This window comes from Micromys minutus (assembly GCF_963924665.1).
Source record: "Micromys minutus genome assembly, chromosome: 6".
NCBI classification, from domain to species: Eukaryota; Metazoa; Chordata; class Mammalia; order Rodentia; family Muridae; genus Micromys; species Micromys minutus.
In genome coordinates this window covers 48228194-48248906 of record NC_137975.1, presented here as the reverse complement: position 1 = coordinate 48248906, position 20713 = coordinate 48228194, and the positions used below count along the sequence as shown (strand labels likewise).

At 40.4% G+C, this 20713-nt stretch overlaps 1 protein-coding gene across 1 annotated transcript in view; it reads right to left on the bottom strand.

Moving 5' to 3' along the window:
- ST8SIA6 (ST8 alpha-N-acetyl-neuraminide alpha-2,8-sialyltransferase 6) overlaps positions 1-20713 on the bottom strand; it is a gene marked incomplete at both ends in the record, with an annotated part of 126527 nt that overhangs the window by 50496 nt on the left and 55318 nt on the right. Inside the window, one exon of the mRNA XM_080918487.1 lies at positions 12610-12699. Within this exon, the coding sequence (XP_080774613.1) occupies positions 12610-12699 (90 nt within the window). The remainder of the gene's footprint in view (positions 1-12609; positions 12700-20713) is intronic.

The following is a 20713-nucleotide window of genomic DNA, read 5'->3' as shown; positions in this document are numbered from 1 at the left end:
CTTTACCAACACCACATCAGATAGAGGCCTAATATCTAAGGTGTACAAGGAACTCAAAAAGCTAGACACCAGAGAATCAAATAACCCTATTAAAAAATGGGATACAGAGCTAAACAAATCTTTTTCAGTTGAGGAACACCGAATGGCCGAAAAACATCTGAGGAAGTGCTCAACATCCTTAGCCATCAGGGAAATGCAAATCAAAACAACCCTAAGATTCCACCTCACACCAGTCAGATTGGCCAAGATCCAAAACTCAGATGACAGCAGATGCTGGCGAGGCTGCGGAGAAATAGGAACACTTCTCCACTGTTGGTGGGGTTGCAAGCTAATACAACCACTCTGGAAATCTGTCTGGCGATACCTCAGAAAATTGGATATAGTACTACCTGAAGACCCAGCTATTCCACTTCTGGGCATATACCCCAGAGACACTTTAATACACAACAAAGATATACGCACCACAATGTTCATAGCGGCTCTATTTATAATAGCCAGAAGCTGGAAGGAACCCAGATGTCCTTCAGAAGACGAATGGATACAAAAATTGTGGTACATATACACAATGGAATACTACTCAGCCACCAGAAACAATGACTTAACCAAATTCTTAAGAAAATGGCTGCATCTAGAGAAGATCATCCTGAGTGAGATAACCCAGTCACAAAAGAACAGACATAATATGCAGTAACTGACAGTGGGATGCTAACCCCAGAGGCTTACACTCCGCCAGAAACAACTCACAGACTGTATGAAGTCCAAGAAATATAGAAAACAAAACAAAACAAAAAAATAGTTACAAAACAAGAAAACTTTAACTATTTCCATGTTACATTTTGTTTTACATGTACTTTATGCTCATTGTAACTATTAAGTTTTCAAGGCATACTATCAAACCTTGAAAAAAATCAAGTACTGACTAAAAAATATATTCATATAGTTTTATGTAAAAACTATGTTAAAATTGGAAAAAAAAGTACTGACAAAAATGTATAATTTTAAGCAAAAAATGTTTAAAATCTGAACATTTATCTTTGTTTTGTAAAATAAAGTTGTTTAAAAGTTAAAAAAAAATAAGTTCACAGTGCTTGTGTCAACCTCTCAGAGAAATCCTTGCTCCTTTGCCCCATCATTTCTTTCTCTCCATAAACTGGTTATTTCTTCATTTTAATTCATGACAAATATGGCTTGTTTCTGTATCAATTTCCTCTTGGGTGTATCAGGCATTAAGAAAAATGTTGTTTAAATGTCACATATTTGTAAATTTTCAAAAATCATTTCTTCTGCTATTGAATTTGAGTCTCCCTCCACTAGGATGAGCTAGTGCACTAGGTTTTTGTTTTTGTTTTGTTTTGTTTGTGTTTTAAGTCTGCTGATCTTTATTAGTGACGCAGCACTGTTCCCGTTACTTTGAGGAGGTATGCTTTTTTTGTGGTCAGGGATTCACAGGTATCGATTCAACCTTGTTTACAGTGTTCTTTGAGCGTGCATTTCTCTTTGACTTGTCCATCTACCAGTGAAAGTAAAGCATCGACGTCTTCCTATTGGCAGAGAAAGGTGCAGTTCTGAGACAGCGTCCTATAATTCCCTATCCAACCCAGGCTGGCTTCAAACTCACAGAAACTCACCTGCCTCAACCTTGAAAGTGTTGATATTACAGACATAAACCACAATGTCCAGCTCCACTTACTATGGTTGACCTTCTTTCTATGTCACTAAATGCTACGTAGTAACTGTGCTAGGCAGGTCCTCTACTCAGAGTGACACAGCCAGCGCTTGCTTCATGTACTTTCATGATCTGGAATTATAGGTATATCTAATTAGATGTAATTGTCATATAATGATGAGAGACTGGTCTTCTGGTCATTAAGAAATCTTTGTCTTTATTCATTAACTGATTTTGTTTTAAAAGACTGTTTTGCAGTGAATGTGGTTGCAAACACAACAGTCAGATAGCTGGGGCAGGAAGATTGTAAGTTTGTGCCTATGCAGAGCTACATTAGGAGATCTGGTCTCCAAAAATGGTGAAGTTTGTCTGATACCTCTAAAACTATTAGGATGGCATCATCTATTTCTTTCAGTCTGTTTTATGTATATCTTTCATAGACAATAGAAAGTTGTATGGTATCTTCTAATCCCAGTTTGACAATCTCTGCTCCATTTAAATGGAGTGGCATTACATGGTTGCTATTATACATGCTTGCTGTCTGTTTTATGACTTTTTTTTCTTTGGTTGTTGTCTGTTCATTCCTCCTTTACAGCATTCTTGCCTTGGGATGAATTGTCTAATCTAAATGCAAATCCTAATGACTTTAATTATTTTACCATCTTAAGACCAAAATCAGGTTCATATTTATACTATGTTTATTGCAATGTGTAGAAACATTCTTTCTATATATATCTACTCCCCATTTTGTGACTTATTATTAAACAAAACTATGAATGTTAAAATCTAACCACATATTGTGTTAATCATTATCTGACTATGCATCATCATTTTCTTAGCACTCTATGGCTTTGTTCTACTATTACTGGTGCAGAATATATACATATTATGTATATATATATATATATATATATATGTGTGTGTGTGTGTGTGTGTGTGTGTGTGTGTGTGTGTATGTGTGTGTGTGTGTGTGTGTGTATTTAAAACTTTTGTAAAGAAAAGGTTCTTGTAGCCTATATGAAACCTTGGCTTTCATTTTGAGTGAAATTTGAAGTATCAGAAGCAAATACATCTAATCTTGTTTAAAAGAAATAGTTTCTCTGTTGTATTTGTTAAGAATCCCTAAGGGTGGAAGAAGTGAAGGAATAATTAAAGGAGAGATGAAGGAGGCTTGAACTGTGGTGGGCACAGGGATAAGAAGCCTCTAGTTTCTGGATGTGGTGTGGTGGTGGCCATGAAATTTGAATGGCAAGTTGAATGTGCTGTTATAAAAAGAGAAGAGCTGAGCATAATTCCAAGGTTATAAACCTGAGACGGTGCCAGGACTGAGAAGCCAGAAATAAGAGTGAGGTGAGGGATGTCTGAAGAGTGACTGAAGTCCAATCAGTGGAGAACGTGTTGGGTTTGTTCTGATTTTGTGTTTGGTTTGGTTTTGTTCTGTTTTGGTTTTGGCTGGTTGCTTGTTATTGGTGATGTTGGTGATGGTAGTTTTGATTGTTTGTTTATTTGTTTGATGTGATTTGCTTTTGAGATAGGGTCTCACTATACATCCCCCACTTGTCTAAATTTCTTTATATAGACCAAGCTGGACTCAAACTCATAGACTTGCATGTCTCTAATTCTTGCATGCTGGGTTAAAAGATGTGATCCACCACTCCGATCCCAGGACACACTGAGTGTCCAAAGTGAAGGCAAATAAAGAGAAATCTTCAAAAGTAAGAAGAAAAACCAATGTGCTGGGAACATGTTTAACGAGTTAACTATCTTAATATACTGTGAACTGAGAAAAAAGTGGATAAATGGTAGATTACCGGTCTAAGACTCTGGATTCAACACTCGGCACTGCAATGTTTAAAAAAGTCTTTATAGACATGTTCCTTTCTCAGGAGCTCTTAACCACATTTATTTTGAGAAAGCCCCCAAGAAGGCATACTAACATTATACAGACTGAAAACATCTCTCTATGTGTCTCTGACTCAAACATAGTCCCAAATATTAATTCTGAACCATGGTGATAACTGACAAACAACCGTATTCTAATCAATAGAAGGCACCTGACTACCCAAGCTGCAGCAAGAGCAACTCCATGCCATAATACCATGACAATGTAGTTAATACTATATCGATGTAGGTAATTAATACCACACCAACGTAGTTACTTTATAGAAATGTAAGCGAAAAAAGTATGAAAGATGAAATGAATGAATAAAGCATTTCAGATGCATTGCTTCATTATAAAATCAAATGCCTTTCTCTGTTAAAATATGTGAGTTGTGAGCCTGCTCACCGTGAGTGGCACCATAAAGATGTTAAGAACAAAACCTACACAAACCAATCCTGGCTCAGCTACAGTAGCTGATAGTCTGTTAGCTAGTGAAGCAGTTGGAGCTGATTGATCACATCCATGGGTTTTCAATAATAAAATCTACTCTGGAGAATGACTTCAAGCATTTAAAATAGCTGGTCAGTAGGAGAGCCCAAATAGGAAGTTGTGGTTATCACTGCTGTTGACCATAATCATAATAACTATTGTCATGATGAAAATATGATACAAACCACTGTGAACCGAGAAATTAACTGGTTGTCTATGAATACATGGTCAATTAATATAAACCTTAGTCATTTAAAATAATAAAGGCAAGTGGTGGTGGTCTTTAGTCCCAGCACTGGGGAGGTAGTAATAGGCAGATCTCTGTGAGTTCAAGGCCAGCTTGGTCTACATAGCTAGAGCTAGTTCTAGGATAACTAAGGCTACAAAAAGGAATCCCATCTTGAAAACAATAGATAAATAGATAAATAAATGAATGACATAATCAACATCTATGATTGCACAGATCAGAAATTCGTGAGCAGCTTAGCTGAGTGGCTATGCATCATCTTTCATTGGGTTGTTGTTTGGAGCTCAGTGATTGACTGCCAAGCCTCTCTCTCACATGGCTGACAAGATCCCTTGATAGTAGGTGGTAGGTCCTTGCATGAGAACCATTATCCCAAGTCTTCATGGCATGGCAGCCAACTTTCTCATCAAACAATCAGAAGGCAGCAAGGCAGAGGTCACAGCCTACAAAGTCACCCATCCTGTCTTGAACTAACTGGATCCATGGGTCAGCAGGTACTGAGAATTGGGCAGGTGCCACTAAAATGACTGTTGTGACTATCTTAGAGATCTGACTATCACAAGTAGTATGTAAGTGATACAATGCAAGATTTTGAAAACTAACATTTGTTTCTTTTGTAGTTATTTTAGTTCTAATTATTTCCCAGTGACTTTACATGTGATCATTTCTGTTGTCATAGTCTTCCCACTAAAGGCTCTTATCAAGTGACTGATGTGAATACACAATCGACCTTAACTAGGTCAGTTATTCTTTTCTGAATACAAATACTTAAAACAAGAAAGTTTGCATTGTGGAAATGACAGCAAGCAACTATGACTGAGTATTGATGGAGGGACTTGACGTTACAGTGGTTATCTTTCAACATCAGAAAACCACAGACACACAGACACACACACACACACACACACACACACACACACACACACACTCACACACACAGACACACACACGTTTGCAGGCCTGGAGGGGAGAAATGCCATTTTTACTCTTCTTAGCTAGGTCAGCTGATAAGCCATAATCTCTTTCCCCCCCAACAATAAACAAATGTACTACAACCGAACACTTAATATGGGTTAAATAGCTTAAGAAATGATTGCTTCAAGCTCTTAAGTTGTGACTGTTTGTGTTCTTGTTCTCATGAAGATTCAGTGTGTCATTAAAAGCCCTGTGAATAGGGTTGGAGAACTGTGTTTTGCTGCAAGTGTAGAAAAATGTCACAGATGTTAGAACCAGCGCACATGCCTTCCAACATAAATTTTGATGTCAGTAGAAGCATCCCTTGCTCTGGCTTCTGGGAGATATGTGAAGTCTGGATTCTGTTTTGAGAGCATCTGCACATGTGTGCAGGTTCCTGCAGAAGCCAAAAGAGGACATTAGATCCTCTGGAACTGGAGTGACAGGCCATTGCTGGCTGCCCAACATGGGTACCAGGAACCAAATTTGGGTCCTCTGAAGAAGCAGCTAGTACTCTTAACCAGTGAGCTATCTTTCCAGTATCTTGAGATATGTGTTTGATATTCTGGTCATTGGTAAGCTTTCTGGTGTTCACTTGCTGTTTTCTGACCCATTTCTCTTCACCAATGACCAGAAGACATGCTACAACTTGGGGTTCTTGAATGCTGAACAGAAAGAAGAACAGAGAGCCAAAAGTGTGCTTTGTCACCTTCCAAAGCAACTTTAAAGTTGAAGGGACACATGTCATTCATCATTCTAGGCCCAGAAAATCTTGCAAATGACTAAAAATCTTGTCTTCTACAAGGCAACCTGAGATTTAGAAATCCTTGCTTTGTTAGCAGGCTGTCAAGTGCAATGCTCATACTCTGACTGGTCTGCTGTGATTTACACCATCCCTTTTCACACAGTAATTCAGGTCATGCTGTTCTCTCCAGGGTAATAAAGAATGACAAGGTTTTAGGGCCAGTCTTCAATCCACTTCACGTGTCACCTGCAATGCAGCGACTGCTTAAGGAACACCTATATACTGCCCCACGAAGAAGAGATCTTTAAGGAAACTCTGTTGTAATTGAACACACAATGGCATGTGATGGTAACATATAGACTGACTAAGTTGTCTATGGAATGGTCACAGACCAACCGTGCCAGACAGAGGATCCGAATCACAATTCTGAGCATTGTACCTCACCCAGGAAAACTGTCTGAATACAAAGTGGGCCTTTCACGCTTTAATGATTTTGCAGAAAGTTACAGGGGGAGGGCTTACACTCACATCTGAAGAAGAAGACCTCTAATCCTTTCAGCAGAGGTACTATATAAAAGGCTCAAGGATTCGAAAGATGTAGAAGATCACTCTTACACTTTCTCTTTGTTTTAAAATTTTATTTTACTTCATTATTTTATGTGTGTGGGTATTTTTCCTGCATGTATGTCTGTGTTCCTCGTATGTGCCCTTGGAGAAAAGAGAATGGTGTTAGACCTGGGACTGAGTTACAAATAATGTGTGTCACCATGTGTTTTCTCGGGATTGAACCAAAACTTGCTTAAAGAGCTGACATTGCTCTTAACGACTCATCCATCTTGCTAGCTTAGTGTGTGTGTGTGTGTGTGTGTGTGTGTGTGTGTGTGTGTTGTGCAAGCTGTTTGGTTGATTTTGGTTTGTTTGTTTGTTTGTTTGTTCTGTGTTTGATTTTTGTTGTTGTTTCGGCTTTGTTTTGTTTGGTTTTGGAGACAAGGTCTCTATCCGAGGCCTCAAACTTCCTGTGGAACTGAGAAGAATCTTGAACGTTCATTCTCCTGCTTCTGCCTCCAAGTGCTGGGGTTACGATCGCCACTCCCAATTTTATGTGCTGCAGGGATCAAACCCAGAGTTTCTTGGGCATGCTAGGCAAACACTCTGCCAATGAGCTACATCCCCCACCTAAGCTGTTATGTAAAAGAACTATGTCTTTTCATTGGAAGAGACAATTTAAGGGGCCTGTGCTAGCTAGTTTTATGTCAGCTTGACACAAGCTAGTCATCTGAGAGAAAGGAACATCAATTTTAAAAAATGCCTTCATACCATCAGGCTGTAGGCAAGACTATAGGGTATTTTCTTAATTAGTGATTGACAGAAGAGAGCCCAGCCCATTGTAGGTGGTGCTATCCCTTGATTTGCGGTCCTGGGTTCTGTAAGAAAGCAGACTGAGCAAGCCACATTGAGCAAGCCATTAAGCAGCACCCGTCCATGGCTTCTGCATTAGCTCCTGCTTCCAGGTTCCTGTCCTGTTTGGGTTTCTGTCCTGACTTCCTTCAAAGTTGAACAGTGATATGCAAGTGTGAACCAAATAAACCCTTTTGTCTTCAACTTGTTTGTGGTCATGGTATGTCAATGCAGTAGCAGAAATCCAACTAAGACAAGGCGTATGATTAATAGGATGATTAGAATGGTAAAGCTACTAGATACATCTGGAGGAGAGATGCCTGGTTGATTTTGCCTGACAGTATTCTATTCCATAGCCTCAAGTTTTGGCTGAAAACAGCTGCCCAGACAGACACTGTATCCCAAACACCAAGGTCACATCAACAGCAGTCACAGTCTGCTGATTCAAAGCAGTCAGCAGCGTGTGAGTGAGTATGGCTGGAGTCTCCTGTAAACTGTGTAGAGTATGGTATTTCACTTTGTCTTCCCATGCACTGACTGTTAGAGATGACTATAAGAATCCCTGAGTCAGTATTCAGTGGGAAATACGCCTGAGGGAGTTTCCTCATCAGGAAGGAACACTGAGCAGAGTGTGTGGACAGTAAAAGTTCTGCACTAAGGCATTGAGTTCTGAGCGATTTCACTAGGGCAGTTCATCATTCTGACCAGACAGTGGAGACTAAATAGTATAACTCTAATTTGGGAATGACGTCCTGAACTCATGAAAAATAGATTGTTCAAAATTGCTCGCATTTGGGTGTTAACTGTCCCTCAAAAGTCATATGTGGAAGGCTTGCCCCCATTTTCCACTAAGTAAGGCTTGGTAAGAAGGTTTCAGATACTGGAGGTGAGCCTTTGAAGAGGATTGTGGGAATCTCTTGGGTTTGCATTCTAGCCATGTGGTAAACATATCATAGTATGCTGCTTTCTACCAGAGGCCTGAGAGCTTCATATCTGTCTGATCATATACAAAATTATCTAGGATTCTAGTACCAGAAAATATCTTTTCTCTTCATAAGCTGACTTGTCTTTGGTATTGGTTACAGCAGATAAAATCTGAATACACACAATAGGGCAGAGAAACCAAGGAAAGGGACAATTAAACTCCACTTCACCAGTAGCTTTGAAGCAACTGCTCTGAGGTAAGTGACTTCATTTATCTGAAGCAATGAAGACCGCAGTGGACAACTTGAATATCCATACAAGTGTTTTTATAAATATACGAGCAAAAATTGTAAATAATAAGTTTGTCATAATGAGACATGGGCAAACTAACAATGATAACTTTTCACTTTTAATGCAGTTTAATATTGCTGTTGCGTAGAAAGGAACAACCGAGTGAAAAGGATTATACTGAAGAAACCTGTGGAAACAGGTAGGATCACAGGATCAGTTAGAAATTCAACCTCAGAAAAGCATAAGCCCAAAATGACAGAAGTAGTCACATTAAAAAAAAAAAGCGTCATCAAAAGAGCTAAAACTTAGGGATTGACTGATGATAATTTTTACTACTTACACATTATATGGAATAGAAAGTGGCTTCACTTTCTTATTCCATAAATGTTTATGGAATTTTCATAAATGTTTATGGAATTAGGAGTACCTAATTCATGCACAGGTATCAGAGACAGAACTAAAATTAAGACTCTTCTCCCCTTGGAGATGAAGATTTTAAACAGAGAATAAAGAATCTAGGAGTTGGGAGATGAGGGAAAAGTGTCTTTTGAGTAAGCACAGCGTGGTTGGTCTTCAGAATGCATCTACAAGGCAAGTGAGACGTTCTGTGTCTGAACCCAGTTGAAAGGAGAGGAGAAGACAGCCAGACCTGAAGCATGGTGACCAAACAAACTGGCTAGCAAAGTCAATGAGTTTCAGGCTTAGGGAGGGACCTAGTTGAGGACTGAAAATGGAGAGGGATTTACAAGACATTCAACCTCTGCCCTTCACAGACAGGCTCTTGCATGCTTGCACCTGTCCACACAACCTCATCAATGAGCATATGTAACACACACACACACACACACACACACACACACACACACACACGAGAGAGAGAGAGAGTGAGAGAGAGAGAAAGAGAGAGACAGAGAGACAGAGAGACAGAGAGACAGAGAGAGACAGAGAGAGAGACAGTGAAGGAAAATTGCCATGCATAAGATTTATTCTACTGATTGTCCTAATTCTACTGCTTAATTGTTCTTTTATTCAAAAATGTAGTCAACACTAGGCAGAAATAAAAAAGAGTGCTATTTCTCTCCCACTGAAACTCTGTCTCCTAAATCCTATTTTAGCAACCTGAAAGGGACAAATCACCCAATGAAAGAGAAAATTCTAAGTCTTTAACAGACCATGACAAAAATAGAGCTAAATAATTATTTCTAAGAAAATGAAATTGCTTTTTTTATTTTTTATCACCATACACTGAATGGCTTTCCCAATTGTCCCCTGCATGTTTCCTAATTGTCTCCTGGTTGTAGAACTCACAATTCCTGACAATAGACAATACAACTGAAAAAAAATGAGTCTCCCGTGTGCCAGAATAACACTTTCCTAGCAGTGGGCCATTGGCGCCTGCTCTCTCTAGACCTTCCCTGCACAGAATACTAGTGCAGGCTAATTATATGAGCTAATCGAAAATTGTTTGTATAATGGGAAGGCAAGCCCTAGAAGAACAGCTATGGAAAAGGTCTCAGCAACAAACCCCAAACAACAGGACAAAGCTGAGAAAATGCCCAGGAGAGCATGGTCCTGGGCATCTCATTAGCATGCTGCAGTTAACCGTCTGTCCTTGCACACCAAGCATTGTCAGACATCCCTCGTCGGGTTAGAACATTAGAGAATTTCTCCATGCTGACTCAGTGCCTTGCCAGGATGTGCAGAAGCTAATCATCCTTCTGTTGAAGACCTTAAGGGGAGCACATGGACAATGTCGGTGAGAAAGACAGCCAGAGGCGAGGGCCACATGCTGGCATATGTTTGGGGAAAGGAGTAGACAGATTTCTGCAGGGCGCGCTCAAGTAAAGAATATTGTTTTCCAGGTTCATCTGTCATGTTTCTTGATGTCACGTGTCTAATGTGTGAAGGGAGCTACAAGAGGTTAGAATGGAGAGCCTCCCCGAAAAGCTAAACCAAAACCTTGTAACAGCCAAGGGCCTCAAAACAAGACAGTAGTTCGGAGAGGATGTAACCAGATTTGAAGTGCCACCTGCAATGCATGCGCCGCCTGAGTCCTGTGAGTGACTGCACAGGTGAGAAGCATTATCGAATCTGTCCAATCCATCTATGAGATTACTCACAAGACTGAGGTCAGATTACAAGGACTATTAACAATATATCACTGAGCCAAAAGAGGAAGAGGGAGGTGGAGAGGGAGGGAGGAAGAAAGAGAGAAAAAGAGATAGATGGATGGATAGTCATAAAAAATCATGCCCATCGTCTTGCGAATGATGTGTTGCAGTTAACCTGGAAACCCAGACTGGCCTTGTATGATGGGCATATTTTTTCTCCCTCACTCTTCTTTATCTATTACACGTGATCCTTTGTGCTCAGATCCAACAAATAAACACTAAAACATTCTAGAGTCTGCAGAGGAAGACTGTGAAGGCTCACCCTTCTGAACAAAGGCAGCCAAAATTTGGGGAGCAATAAAGGACTAGACACGGGAACAGACCATCAGGTGTGGCAGTGAAGGCCACATAATACAGGAGATTTCTCTTGCAAGCTTATCCCTAATTATCTGGATCTGAAGAAAAAGAAGATAAGTCCCTAATAGTCCATCTGTTGTGCAGGATTAGGTTGTCCAACTGGATTGACTCAGATCAGAGCCCACATAACATTGTTGCGCTTTCCAGTGATTTCAAGGATCCAGGTAGTCAGGAGGCACAGACAAAACATAGAGAGGTATGGGGTATCAAGGGCTACCATGGTGATCCTGCTTTCCCCAGGTAGACTTAGTCTAGATCAGTCCATGACGTTTCTATGTCTCTATGTGAGCTGCAGGCCTTCGTTGTGAAACAGCTCCCTGTTGCATAAAGAAAGTGAAGAGCCTGCAGAACATTCTCCAAGGGCACCTCCCTTCTGCATGCTGGGAAGCACATAGCTCTAGCTTAGTCAGGAAGCAGTCTGCTAGGAGCTCAAAGCATTTAATAGAAGTCCTAAACTGGCTTGTCCCAAGGTACAGTTGCAAAGCAGGCTGGACCAGTCTACCTACTTCTTGGCTTCTTTTCTCATGTCAGACTCCCACACACTCGGGAAAGAGAACATGAACTACCTGCCCAATCCCTTCCTCTATCAGCACCATTTTCACAGTTGAAAAGCAATAAGGGGGTATTAGCATAAAGCCCAGGAGGAAAGCATGAAGAAGGAAGAAGGCTGTGGGTCAGTCTCTTGAACAGATGCCTAGGAGAAAATCAGCTCTGTCTCTTGCCAATTTCTCCTGTTCTCAGCCAATCAGACAGCAAATGAAATTTTGAACACTTTCTTTCAGAAGATTCTCTGGCCCTCCCCACTCCCCACACATCCCCTTGTATCCTTTTAGTAATCCTGGGCTTGAAGCTCGGGCCCTGTGTGTGTTCCTATGGCTTGAGATAAGTGCCCAACCTCCTTCAGGGAGCTAACAAACATGTCCCCATTTCACAGGCAGAGCCTCAGTCCAAGCCTCCTAGGTTTTTACTATCTAAGCAGTGCCTCAGATATCAGAACCTCAGGCTGCCAACAACTCTTCCATACATAGAGTGCAGACATGTTGGTGTGCCTTCTTCCTAGTTTGAAGAAGGGGATGTAGTGGATCATTGAAAACTACAAGATTGTAAACGCCAGTCAGTGATGGGCGAGCCACAGCTGGGGCCAGAGGTAAACTATTAACCTGAAGCCATAAGCAAAATTTTGTGCAAGGGAGCATTTTCCAAGGATAATGCCTCAAACACACATCAAATTTTTGGAAGGGTGTGCAGGCTTTAAATTTTAGCCAGAACACATAGAGTATAGTGAATGTCAATCTAGGGCAGAGTCCCACAGCCAGGAACGACCTTGATCTGCACTGTTCTCCGGCTTCATCTTCCTCAGCTAGGGGGACATTCTTGGAGCCGAATCAAGCCTGAAGAGATCCAGGCTTTATTTTCCAAATCATTTCGAATATGCTTTGAATACAAAACACTTACTTAAAACTAACTGTGAAGAGAGAAACTTACCGTCTCGTTTTGTTAGATAAAGAGTTCAAACTATATTGCAGGGTTTTGCATTTCTCTGACATTTCGGGTGTCTTCTCATCCAGATATGTGCTGTTTCAGGAAAGAGGGTGGAAAAGAATTGATTTAATATCAAACTATGTAAGATATTATTAATAAAAATCAGATTTAATTGATAAGGGCTGTATCCAAACTAAGCCTGGAATTTAGTCCATTATTGAATTTCTCCCTGGGAAAGGAAATTGATATTTTTACCTCTGATGGATCTAAATTTTCAAAATAATGCTATAAAGTTAAGCTGAAAAGAAATCCATGCGGGAGGCATTGTATTTCCACTTTTTCTTTTTTTGTATTTTCAAGCCAGTATATATAATAAATAAGTGGTTTTAATTGTTGCATGTAAATACCCTTTAGAGAACAGCCGTCTTGGTTGAGAAGCCTAGAGACACAGGAAATTAATGTTTTCTCCATAAAGGACACAGGTGGGTCCAGCCTCTGACTGTTGTAATAGTTCTGATATATGAGCCCCATGTGTTTGCTTTTATGGACTCAGAAAATCAGAGGTGGAACAGTAGCAAACCAAACATCAGCATCAGGACAAAGGCAATGGACTCTTGCATATAATGAGCTCTATGAATGCATTCACGTTGTTTGACTGACTCTGAAATAACAAATCTTGTGGACACAAGCATGCTCAGTAACTGATTCCTGCACACAGGGAAGGTCGTGGACACGGTGTAAGCACACTGCGCCTGGATCCACCAAGAAAGAGACAAGCAAACAGATCTGAGATCTTTTCTGGAGTCAAGACGGACAGGATTTCTTGACGCACTGGGCTTGAAGAGTGATAGAGAAGTAGGCACGAAGGTAAAGAAATAAGCAAGATAGATGCATGGCTAACTCAATAATATTTCTCAGGCATGCTTCCTAAAAGTACTGGCTGTGTCTTACCTATGGGTTCACAAAATCTCACCAAGGGCCAGCGAAATGGCTTCAAGCTTTGAGACCTGATTTCAATTCTTGGAACATGAGTTGGAAAGAATTGTTTCCCTTAAGTTGTTGTCTGACCTTCACAGTATGTGTGCATCACACACACACACACACACACACACAAACACACACACAAACACACAATAATAATACATTTGATAAAAAAAACTCTCTATGAGTCCCAATACAATTCCTTTCCCCTGCTTCATCCTTCCCACCTCTCCTTTCTCCAGCAGCCCTTCTTGAGCTATTCAAATGTGTTGCACTCCCAAGCATTTGTTTATTTCTAATTTGTTGTGTGTTTTATTCAGACAGCACCGTTAATGAAGTGAATTACCCAGCCAGCAGTGCTTTGAATTATGATGGCTTCGGAATGCTCAATTGTGATCCGGTGACAACCAGGCACTGATAGAATTGTCACTTACACCTTCCCTTAAACTAGAGAATATTTTTCTTAATAAAAACAGAATAGCTTTGCCCAGGTATAAACCAGGCAGACTGTGTGAAACTCACACAAGAGTATCTTATATGGAGTAGAGATGACAGGGCAGAGACTGAAGAAGCAAAGGGGGTCTTTGGAATCAGTGAGGCTGACCTTTCCTTTGGCCTTTACTTTCAGCAGGAGAGTTTCTCTTTCTTAATTATTTCCAGTAAAACAGCTAACAGGATTAAACAGGGCTGTATATGAAAAGACTGTTGGGGTCTTGCTTTAAACTCATTGTTGAACTTTGTCTTCTGGTCAGCCGATTCTATCCTCACTGGGGCTACCTATACTTTGCTCTGCAGGGAGTGACTCAATCCCAAAAGTACAGGCAAAGGGTCTTGAAGTTAGTTCCCTTTGCCATCTGTCTCTCTCTATCTCTTTTTTTCTTTTGAAATCTTCAGTTTCTTCCCTGTCCTCTACCTTTCCCTGGGGTAAGGAAACCAGAAACCTCTGTAGAACTGAGAAAAACATGGGAAAACTCATGACCAACAAACAGATCCATCTTAAAGGTTGACAGGCAGCCTCAAGGGGATGTTAAGATGAGCCTTCTTTAACATCTGATTAGGAGGTTAACTGTCTAATAAATCAAAGGGAACAGAGAAAGGAGCAGCCATGAGGAAAACAGGAACACCAAAGTCTGAATCAGAAACACGATAAAACAAGAGACTGCTATGAGTCAACTGTGGGCTGATGTATAAGCCTTTCCAGAAATCTACTCAGAATGGTCCAACCCAAAGGACCAGGGTAAAGGTGAAACAGACCTGGCTATTGCAAGCCACAGAAATAGCCACAGAAGTAAATGACAGCACAATCTCCTACAAGGACTTCATTTTAAATGAGATGATTAATCTGGCACTATCGCTCAATGTGATCTGAGCACTGTCATTACAAACCGACTCTGCAAGCTCCAAGTATAATTTCTGTTTCTATGCTCCAAGTTGTTCTTTATTACACAACAGCAAAGATCATAAAAAGTATGCTCTTTATTGTTGTATAATCCAGTTCATTGTAATTTTCAGATGAAAACCTCTGATATACAAAAGTGCAGCAAACAGAAAATAATGAGTGTATGTATTCATTACTAAACTACACACCAAGTACCCTCCCCATTCTTCTGCCTCTGCCACTAAGGGATATGTGTCTTAAGTAGCACTGTGATTCTCCCCTGAAGATGTGCTAGAACTTGAAGACTAAGTTGGCTTTTAAATCTTCTCACTCCGAACAGCAAGCTGAGATGACACCAACTGTTCCCTCTGGCAATATTCCTCTGCAAAATGGCCCATCCCTGCCCACCTGTCCCTGAGCAAGCCTGTCTTGCTATGCATCTGAGGCATTTGTCACACTGTCACATATTGCCAGCAGCCATGATAGCTCCCTCCACGGACATCTCCCCACTCGTTGCAAAGAAAGTGACTGAAGAAATAAAGTTCCTACCAAAGATATCCCTGGACGGACGCCTGTAGGGCTGCTGACTTGATAAATCCATGGTGTCCAATTGGTCACGCCTTCTGTGTGTCTTAGCAATTCTACTTCAAGCCTCATTTCTCTCAGTGGCCACTCTGCACATCCAGTCCTCCTAGTGTCTTGCCCACTCACTGCCCTCCTAACATCGCATTCAATCATGCTGCCTGTTTCAGAGAGCACGTGCTGCTGTGTGTGATTACTTTATAGCTGTCAATCCTGACCTTCAGTCTAAAAGAAAGACCTCCTCTCTCACATGATGATAGCGTATCTGCCACCCCATCCTTCTCTGTCTCCTCTGCGACCAGGTCCCTCTCTACTACTTGTGCTCTGAAAGCATTTTCACTCTCTGGCCGTCTCCCATTGCCACAATCGATTCACTGCTGTCTGGAAATCAAAAGCAAAAATACATCACCTTGCTGTTTCCTCCTCTTTATTGCCTATCCTAATTGCAAGCCAAAACTGCCCACTTTCTCCATTTGTAAATTCACCCACTGGCTCTCAGCAAGCATCACTATGTCAAAGGAGATCTCAGAGCCTTGCCTCCCCTTCCCAACCTTCAACGGTATTTGGTTCCACTCACACTTCTTCTCTTTGCTCCCCAGGCTCTGACTGCTAGTCACAGCCTTCCTAAACTTTCCTGCATGTCTTGGTACTTTCTGTCATTCTTCTGATGTGACTTTAAACTAATGACTGGGTTTCAGCTTCAGGTCTTCTCCTGCACATTGCCTCAGGGTTTCCTGCCTTTGAAACCTGCCTTCTCTCCCCACACCTCTCCACAGACCTCTAATTCCTTCATCTATTCCTCATTGTCCCACAGTGTGCTTTCCTCATGACCAGTTGATCTGAACATGCCACTTCTCTGCTCCAAATTATCCCCTTGGGACATGTGGCCATCTAGCTAGCTAGCTATGAGTTTAATGATGGTTTGCTAACCACTACATGGTGCACATTTCCTTTTTTTCTCCATTTCCTGCAAATCTTATACCATGAATTCTGACCACCTTTATTACTTAATAATAGAATTTGTCTCTTTGGTGCCAACAGACAAGCCTTTAGGCACATTTCTTGGCACTTCAGCATGTCAGGAAGAAGAACTCTTTAATGAAACTGTGGGGAGACGATGCAAAAGCCAGCATTTCACCTTTCATTGTTATCTCCGTGGCTGCTGGGCTTTCTTGAAAATTCTGTTCTGATAGGTCTCCTTGAGTTGAAAGAGATCACTTTACATGTGTACCTGACAGGATTTCACCAAAAATCAAAAAGTTGGGAGACTGTACCAGACTCTGGTCTTACCCTGCAGAGGCTCTGTCTCTAAGGAATGATGTTAACACAGATCTGCAGAATACTGCCATTGGTACTTAGCATCCACCAAGACCTCTTAAAAAATAGAATGAATGTGACCTTCTGTGTGTGACCTGTAATCATGCAATCAGTTCCCTGGGCAAGTAAAACATTCCAAGTAACAATCTGCACTCGAAGTTCTCAGGAACAGCAAGTGCAGCTAAGTTCTATTTATGGTAACATAATGGGTACCACAATATAAAGCTTAAAGCCTAATCAATTTTACTCTCTGAGGAATGGATGCATTAATAAACATCAAAGAGTAGTTTCTAAATACAGAGAGCTCAAAGAAAGATTTTTTAAAAATAAGTATTTTTCATATCCCTTTGTTCATCCAAGAGTAATGAGACCAGAAATCATGCTGACCACCAGCTGAAAACAGGATGCAGAAGAGTCTAGCAGGCTGGCAAGCCTCTGGAACTCAGGCCATGGAGATCTCCTGAGTCCTAATTCTAAACTCAGCAAACAAATAGTTTATGCAGTGCTCCCTATTCCAGGGTGGCTTTCTGAAAAGAGAAAGGTAAATATGGTGATTGATCTTGACTTTCAACTTGATAGGAACTAAAATCAACCAAGAGACATGCCTCTGGGCAGTCAGTAAGGGGTCGTCTTGGGAAGGTGAACTAAATGGAATATATCCTTCCCAAGAGTGGGCAGAACTTTCCAAAGAATTGCAAGGGGATATGTCATTTTGTGTGTTTGCATCTTGCTGGTCCAAGCATCTACTCTTTCATTGGCACCACTGCTGCCATCTTTCACTAACATTAGAACCCAGATTCTTCTGGATGAAGACAGGAGTTTTTCAAAAATTCTCTAGGTCTTTAGTCCATTGATGGACTAATTGTTCCATTTGGTATAAGCAAACCTGACAAATATTTTATAACAATTGTTCCTTTTATCAGTTCTGTTTTTCCAGAGACAACTATACAGCAAGCATCCAGCCCATCATGTAGTTAGTTACTCTCCTTCCCTAACACAGTAGTGTTCTGGCTTGGAAGTCGTTCTTGGATATGATAAGCATTGCTTCTGAAGTACCCAAACTCAAAACCAGATAAAACTGTGACTTGATGCCTACAAAGATGAGAGACAGATCCTGGTCTTCTCTTTGCTTGTTCATTCACCAGTTATGTGTGGAGTCTATAGTCTATACTGCATGCTGGGAGACAGAAGGCTCTTGAGATGCTACAGTGAGTGAGGTCATATCCTTGGAGCAAGCCATCTTCTGGTAAAGGCAAACAAATATTTGCATACATATCATTTGACTTTGCAGGATGATAGCCAGCTATTTTCCATAATAATATTAATTTCAAGAAACCATGAATCTGTGCATTTAATTCAAAATATGAGAACTGCCTTTAAAATGACAGCATAGATAGTGATCTATTCTTTTAAACATGAATGCTGCTGGCAACTTCAATTGTAAAATATTCTGCAGATCATCTCTGTTTACTTGGCTCTTATTTGTTTCCATTTACCATCAATGAAGATTTATCAGCCACCCCTCAATATTAAATCAGTTATCAAAATGCATTCTTGAACATGCCTACCATGGAATGACAGTTTTCAAAACTGTAAATTCAAAGTTGTTGAAGATATATAAAATAATATACATTAATAATTTTATTTTGTTCATAAGGGACCCAGTTAAAAGAAGAATCCACAGCACCCACACATTTATAAATTATGAATATTATGATGAATATGGAGGTAAAACCAGGTAGGGAGGGGTAAAATAATTTGCATATTTATAGACAAAAAAATTGGTTTGCATGATGTTTCCAGCTTAGAGTTCTCAAATATATCTCATAGGATCATACTGAGATAATTCAGAGTTGTGGGATCTAAACACAGCAAACTTATCAATGAACCTAGCTTTCATTGTCACTGTGGAAGAATAAAAGCATCAGCAGACTTACCCACTGTTGAACTTTATGAACTATAATGACAAACTGTCAGCACAGATGTGCCCACAATGGAAAAAGTGGCACCATAGAAATGGGTGCAACTAACCACTTTTTGCTCAGATGTGGGGCAAAATCCATGGGAGAAATCATCCCTGGAACTATGCATATGGTGACAACCCACGGGTGTCCAGATCATAGGTCTTACACTATGCAGGGGATAAGAGAGTGCTGTTATTTAGCTAAGCTGATATGGCATCAGACTGCTTTCTAAACATATTTTTGCAGCCATAGACAAATGATACTCTCTGCCTTAATTTGGAGTTCATTGTATATTTTTCATATTAACACTCTATCAAATATATATTTGATAAAATCTTTTTCCATTTTTTAGGCTGCTGCTTTTTCCAAATTTTGTTCTTAGTACACGCCCTATTTAGAGCTGGGTGCTCAGGTGTTCTTTACTCTCAGCATCTTAAACAACCACAAATCTATACATTCACATGGCCACTGCGGAATAAAGCTTTTGATTAAGGCAAAAAACAAAAAAAAAAAAAACAAACAAACAAACAAAAAAAACCCAAATAACTCAATTAACCATTGAAGTATAGATCTAAGTAGAATTCTCAAGAGAGGAAACTTGCTTTATTCTGGGACACAACTTCTGCTGGAGACATACATAAAGACAGTGGAAGACAGAAGGCTCTCTCTCTTCACCTGTTTGCCTTGTGGGACTAAGCATCTGCTAGATCCTGGTGGCCTGCCTGCAGATTGCTGGGCACCCAGATAAGCCACTTGAGGGCTTTCACACCTGAGCCCAATGGTGAGTCCATTGACTGTCCTGGGAGAGGCTGCACAGAAATCTCAGGCCTCAAGTAGCAGTGCTACCTGGGAACAGACACTTCTGGGCCAAGACCAGAGCTGGCCCAGTTCCATCAGGACTGGGCACCACCATTGGAACTCACAGACAACCCAGAGAACAGAACATCCAGAAGTATTCTCCCTCTAGTTACCATAAACCCACAGACCCACAGGATAGACAACCAGTCAGAGATAACAAGATTACCTAGCATCACCAATAACGAGATGGCAAGAGGCAAGCACAAGAATCTAAGAAACAGAATCCAAAACAATCTGGTAACATCAGATCCCAGTTCTCCCAACACAGCAAATAGTAGATATCCCAACTCACCAGAAAAATAAGATTTAGACTTAAAATTGTGCTTCATGATGATGATGGAGAACCTCAAAAAGTGCATAAAAAGCACACACAACAAAGTACAGGAAAACCAGGAGAAAACACACAAACATGTTGAAGACCTTATAAAGGAAACAGAAAACACACAAAAATCACGTAAAGAGCTACAGGGAAGCACAACCAAACGAGTGAAGAAATTGAAAATAGAAGTAGAAACAATGGAGAAATCACAAAAGGAGACAACCCTGAAGTTAGAAAACCTAGGAAAGACACCGGGAGTCATAGAGGCAAGCATCACAAACAAAATAGAAGAGATGGAAGAGAGAATCTCAGGGGCAGACGATACCATAGAAAACATGGACACAAGAGTCAGAGAAAATGTAAAATGCAAAAAGATTCTAACCCAAAACATCGAGGTAATCTAAGACACAATGAGAAGATCAAGCCTAAGGATAATAGGTATAGAAGAGAGCAAAGGTTCCCAACTAAAATTCTCAGTAAATATTTTCAACAAAATTATAGAAGAAAACTTCCCTAACCTAAAGAAAGAGATGACCATGAGTGTACAAGAATCCTACAGAACCCCATATACATTGGACCAGAAAAGAAACTTTTCCCAACACATAATAGTCAAAATACCAAGTGTTAAAAACAAAGAATACTAAAAGTAGTAAGAGAAAAAGGGCAGGTAACATAAAAAGGTAGACCAATCAGGATTACACTAGACTT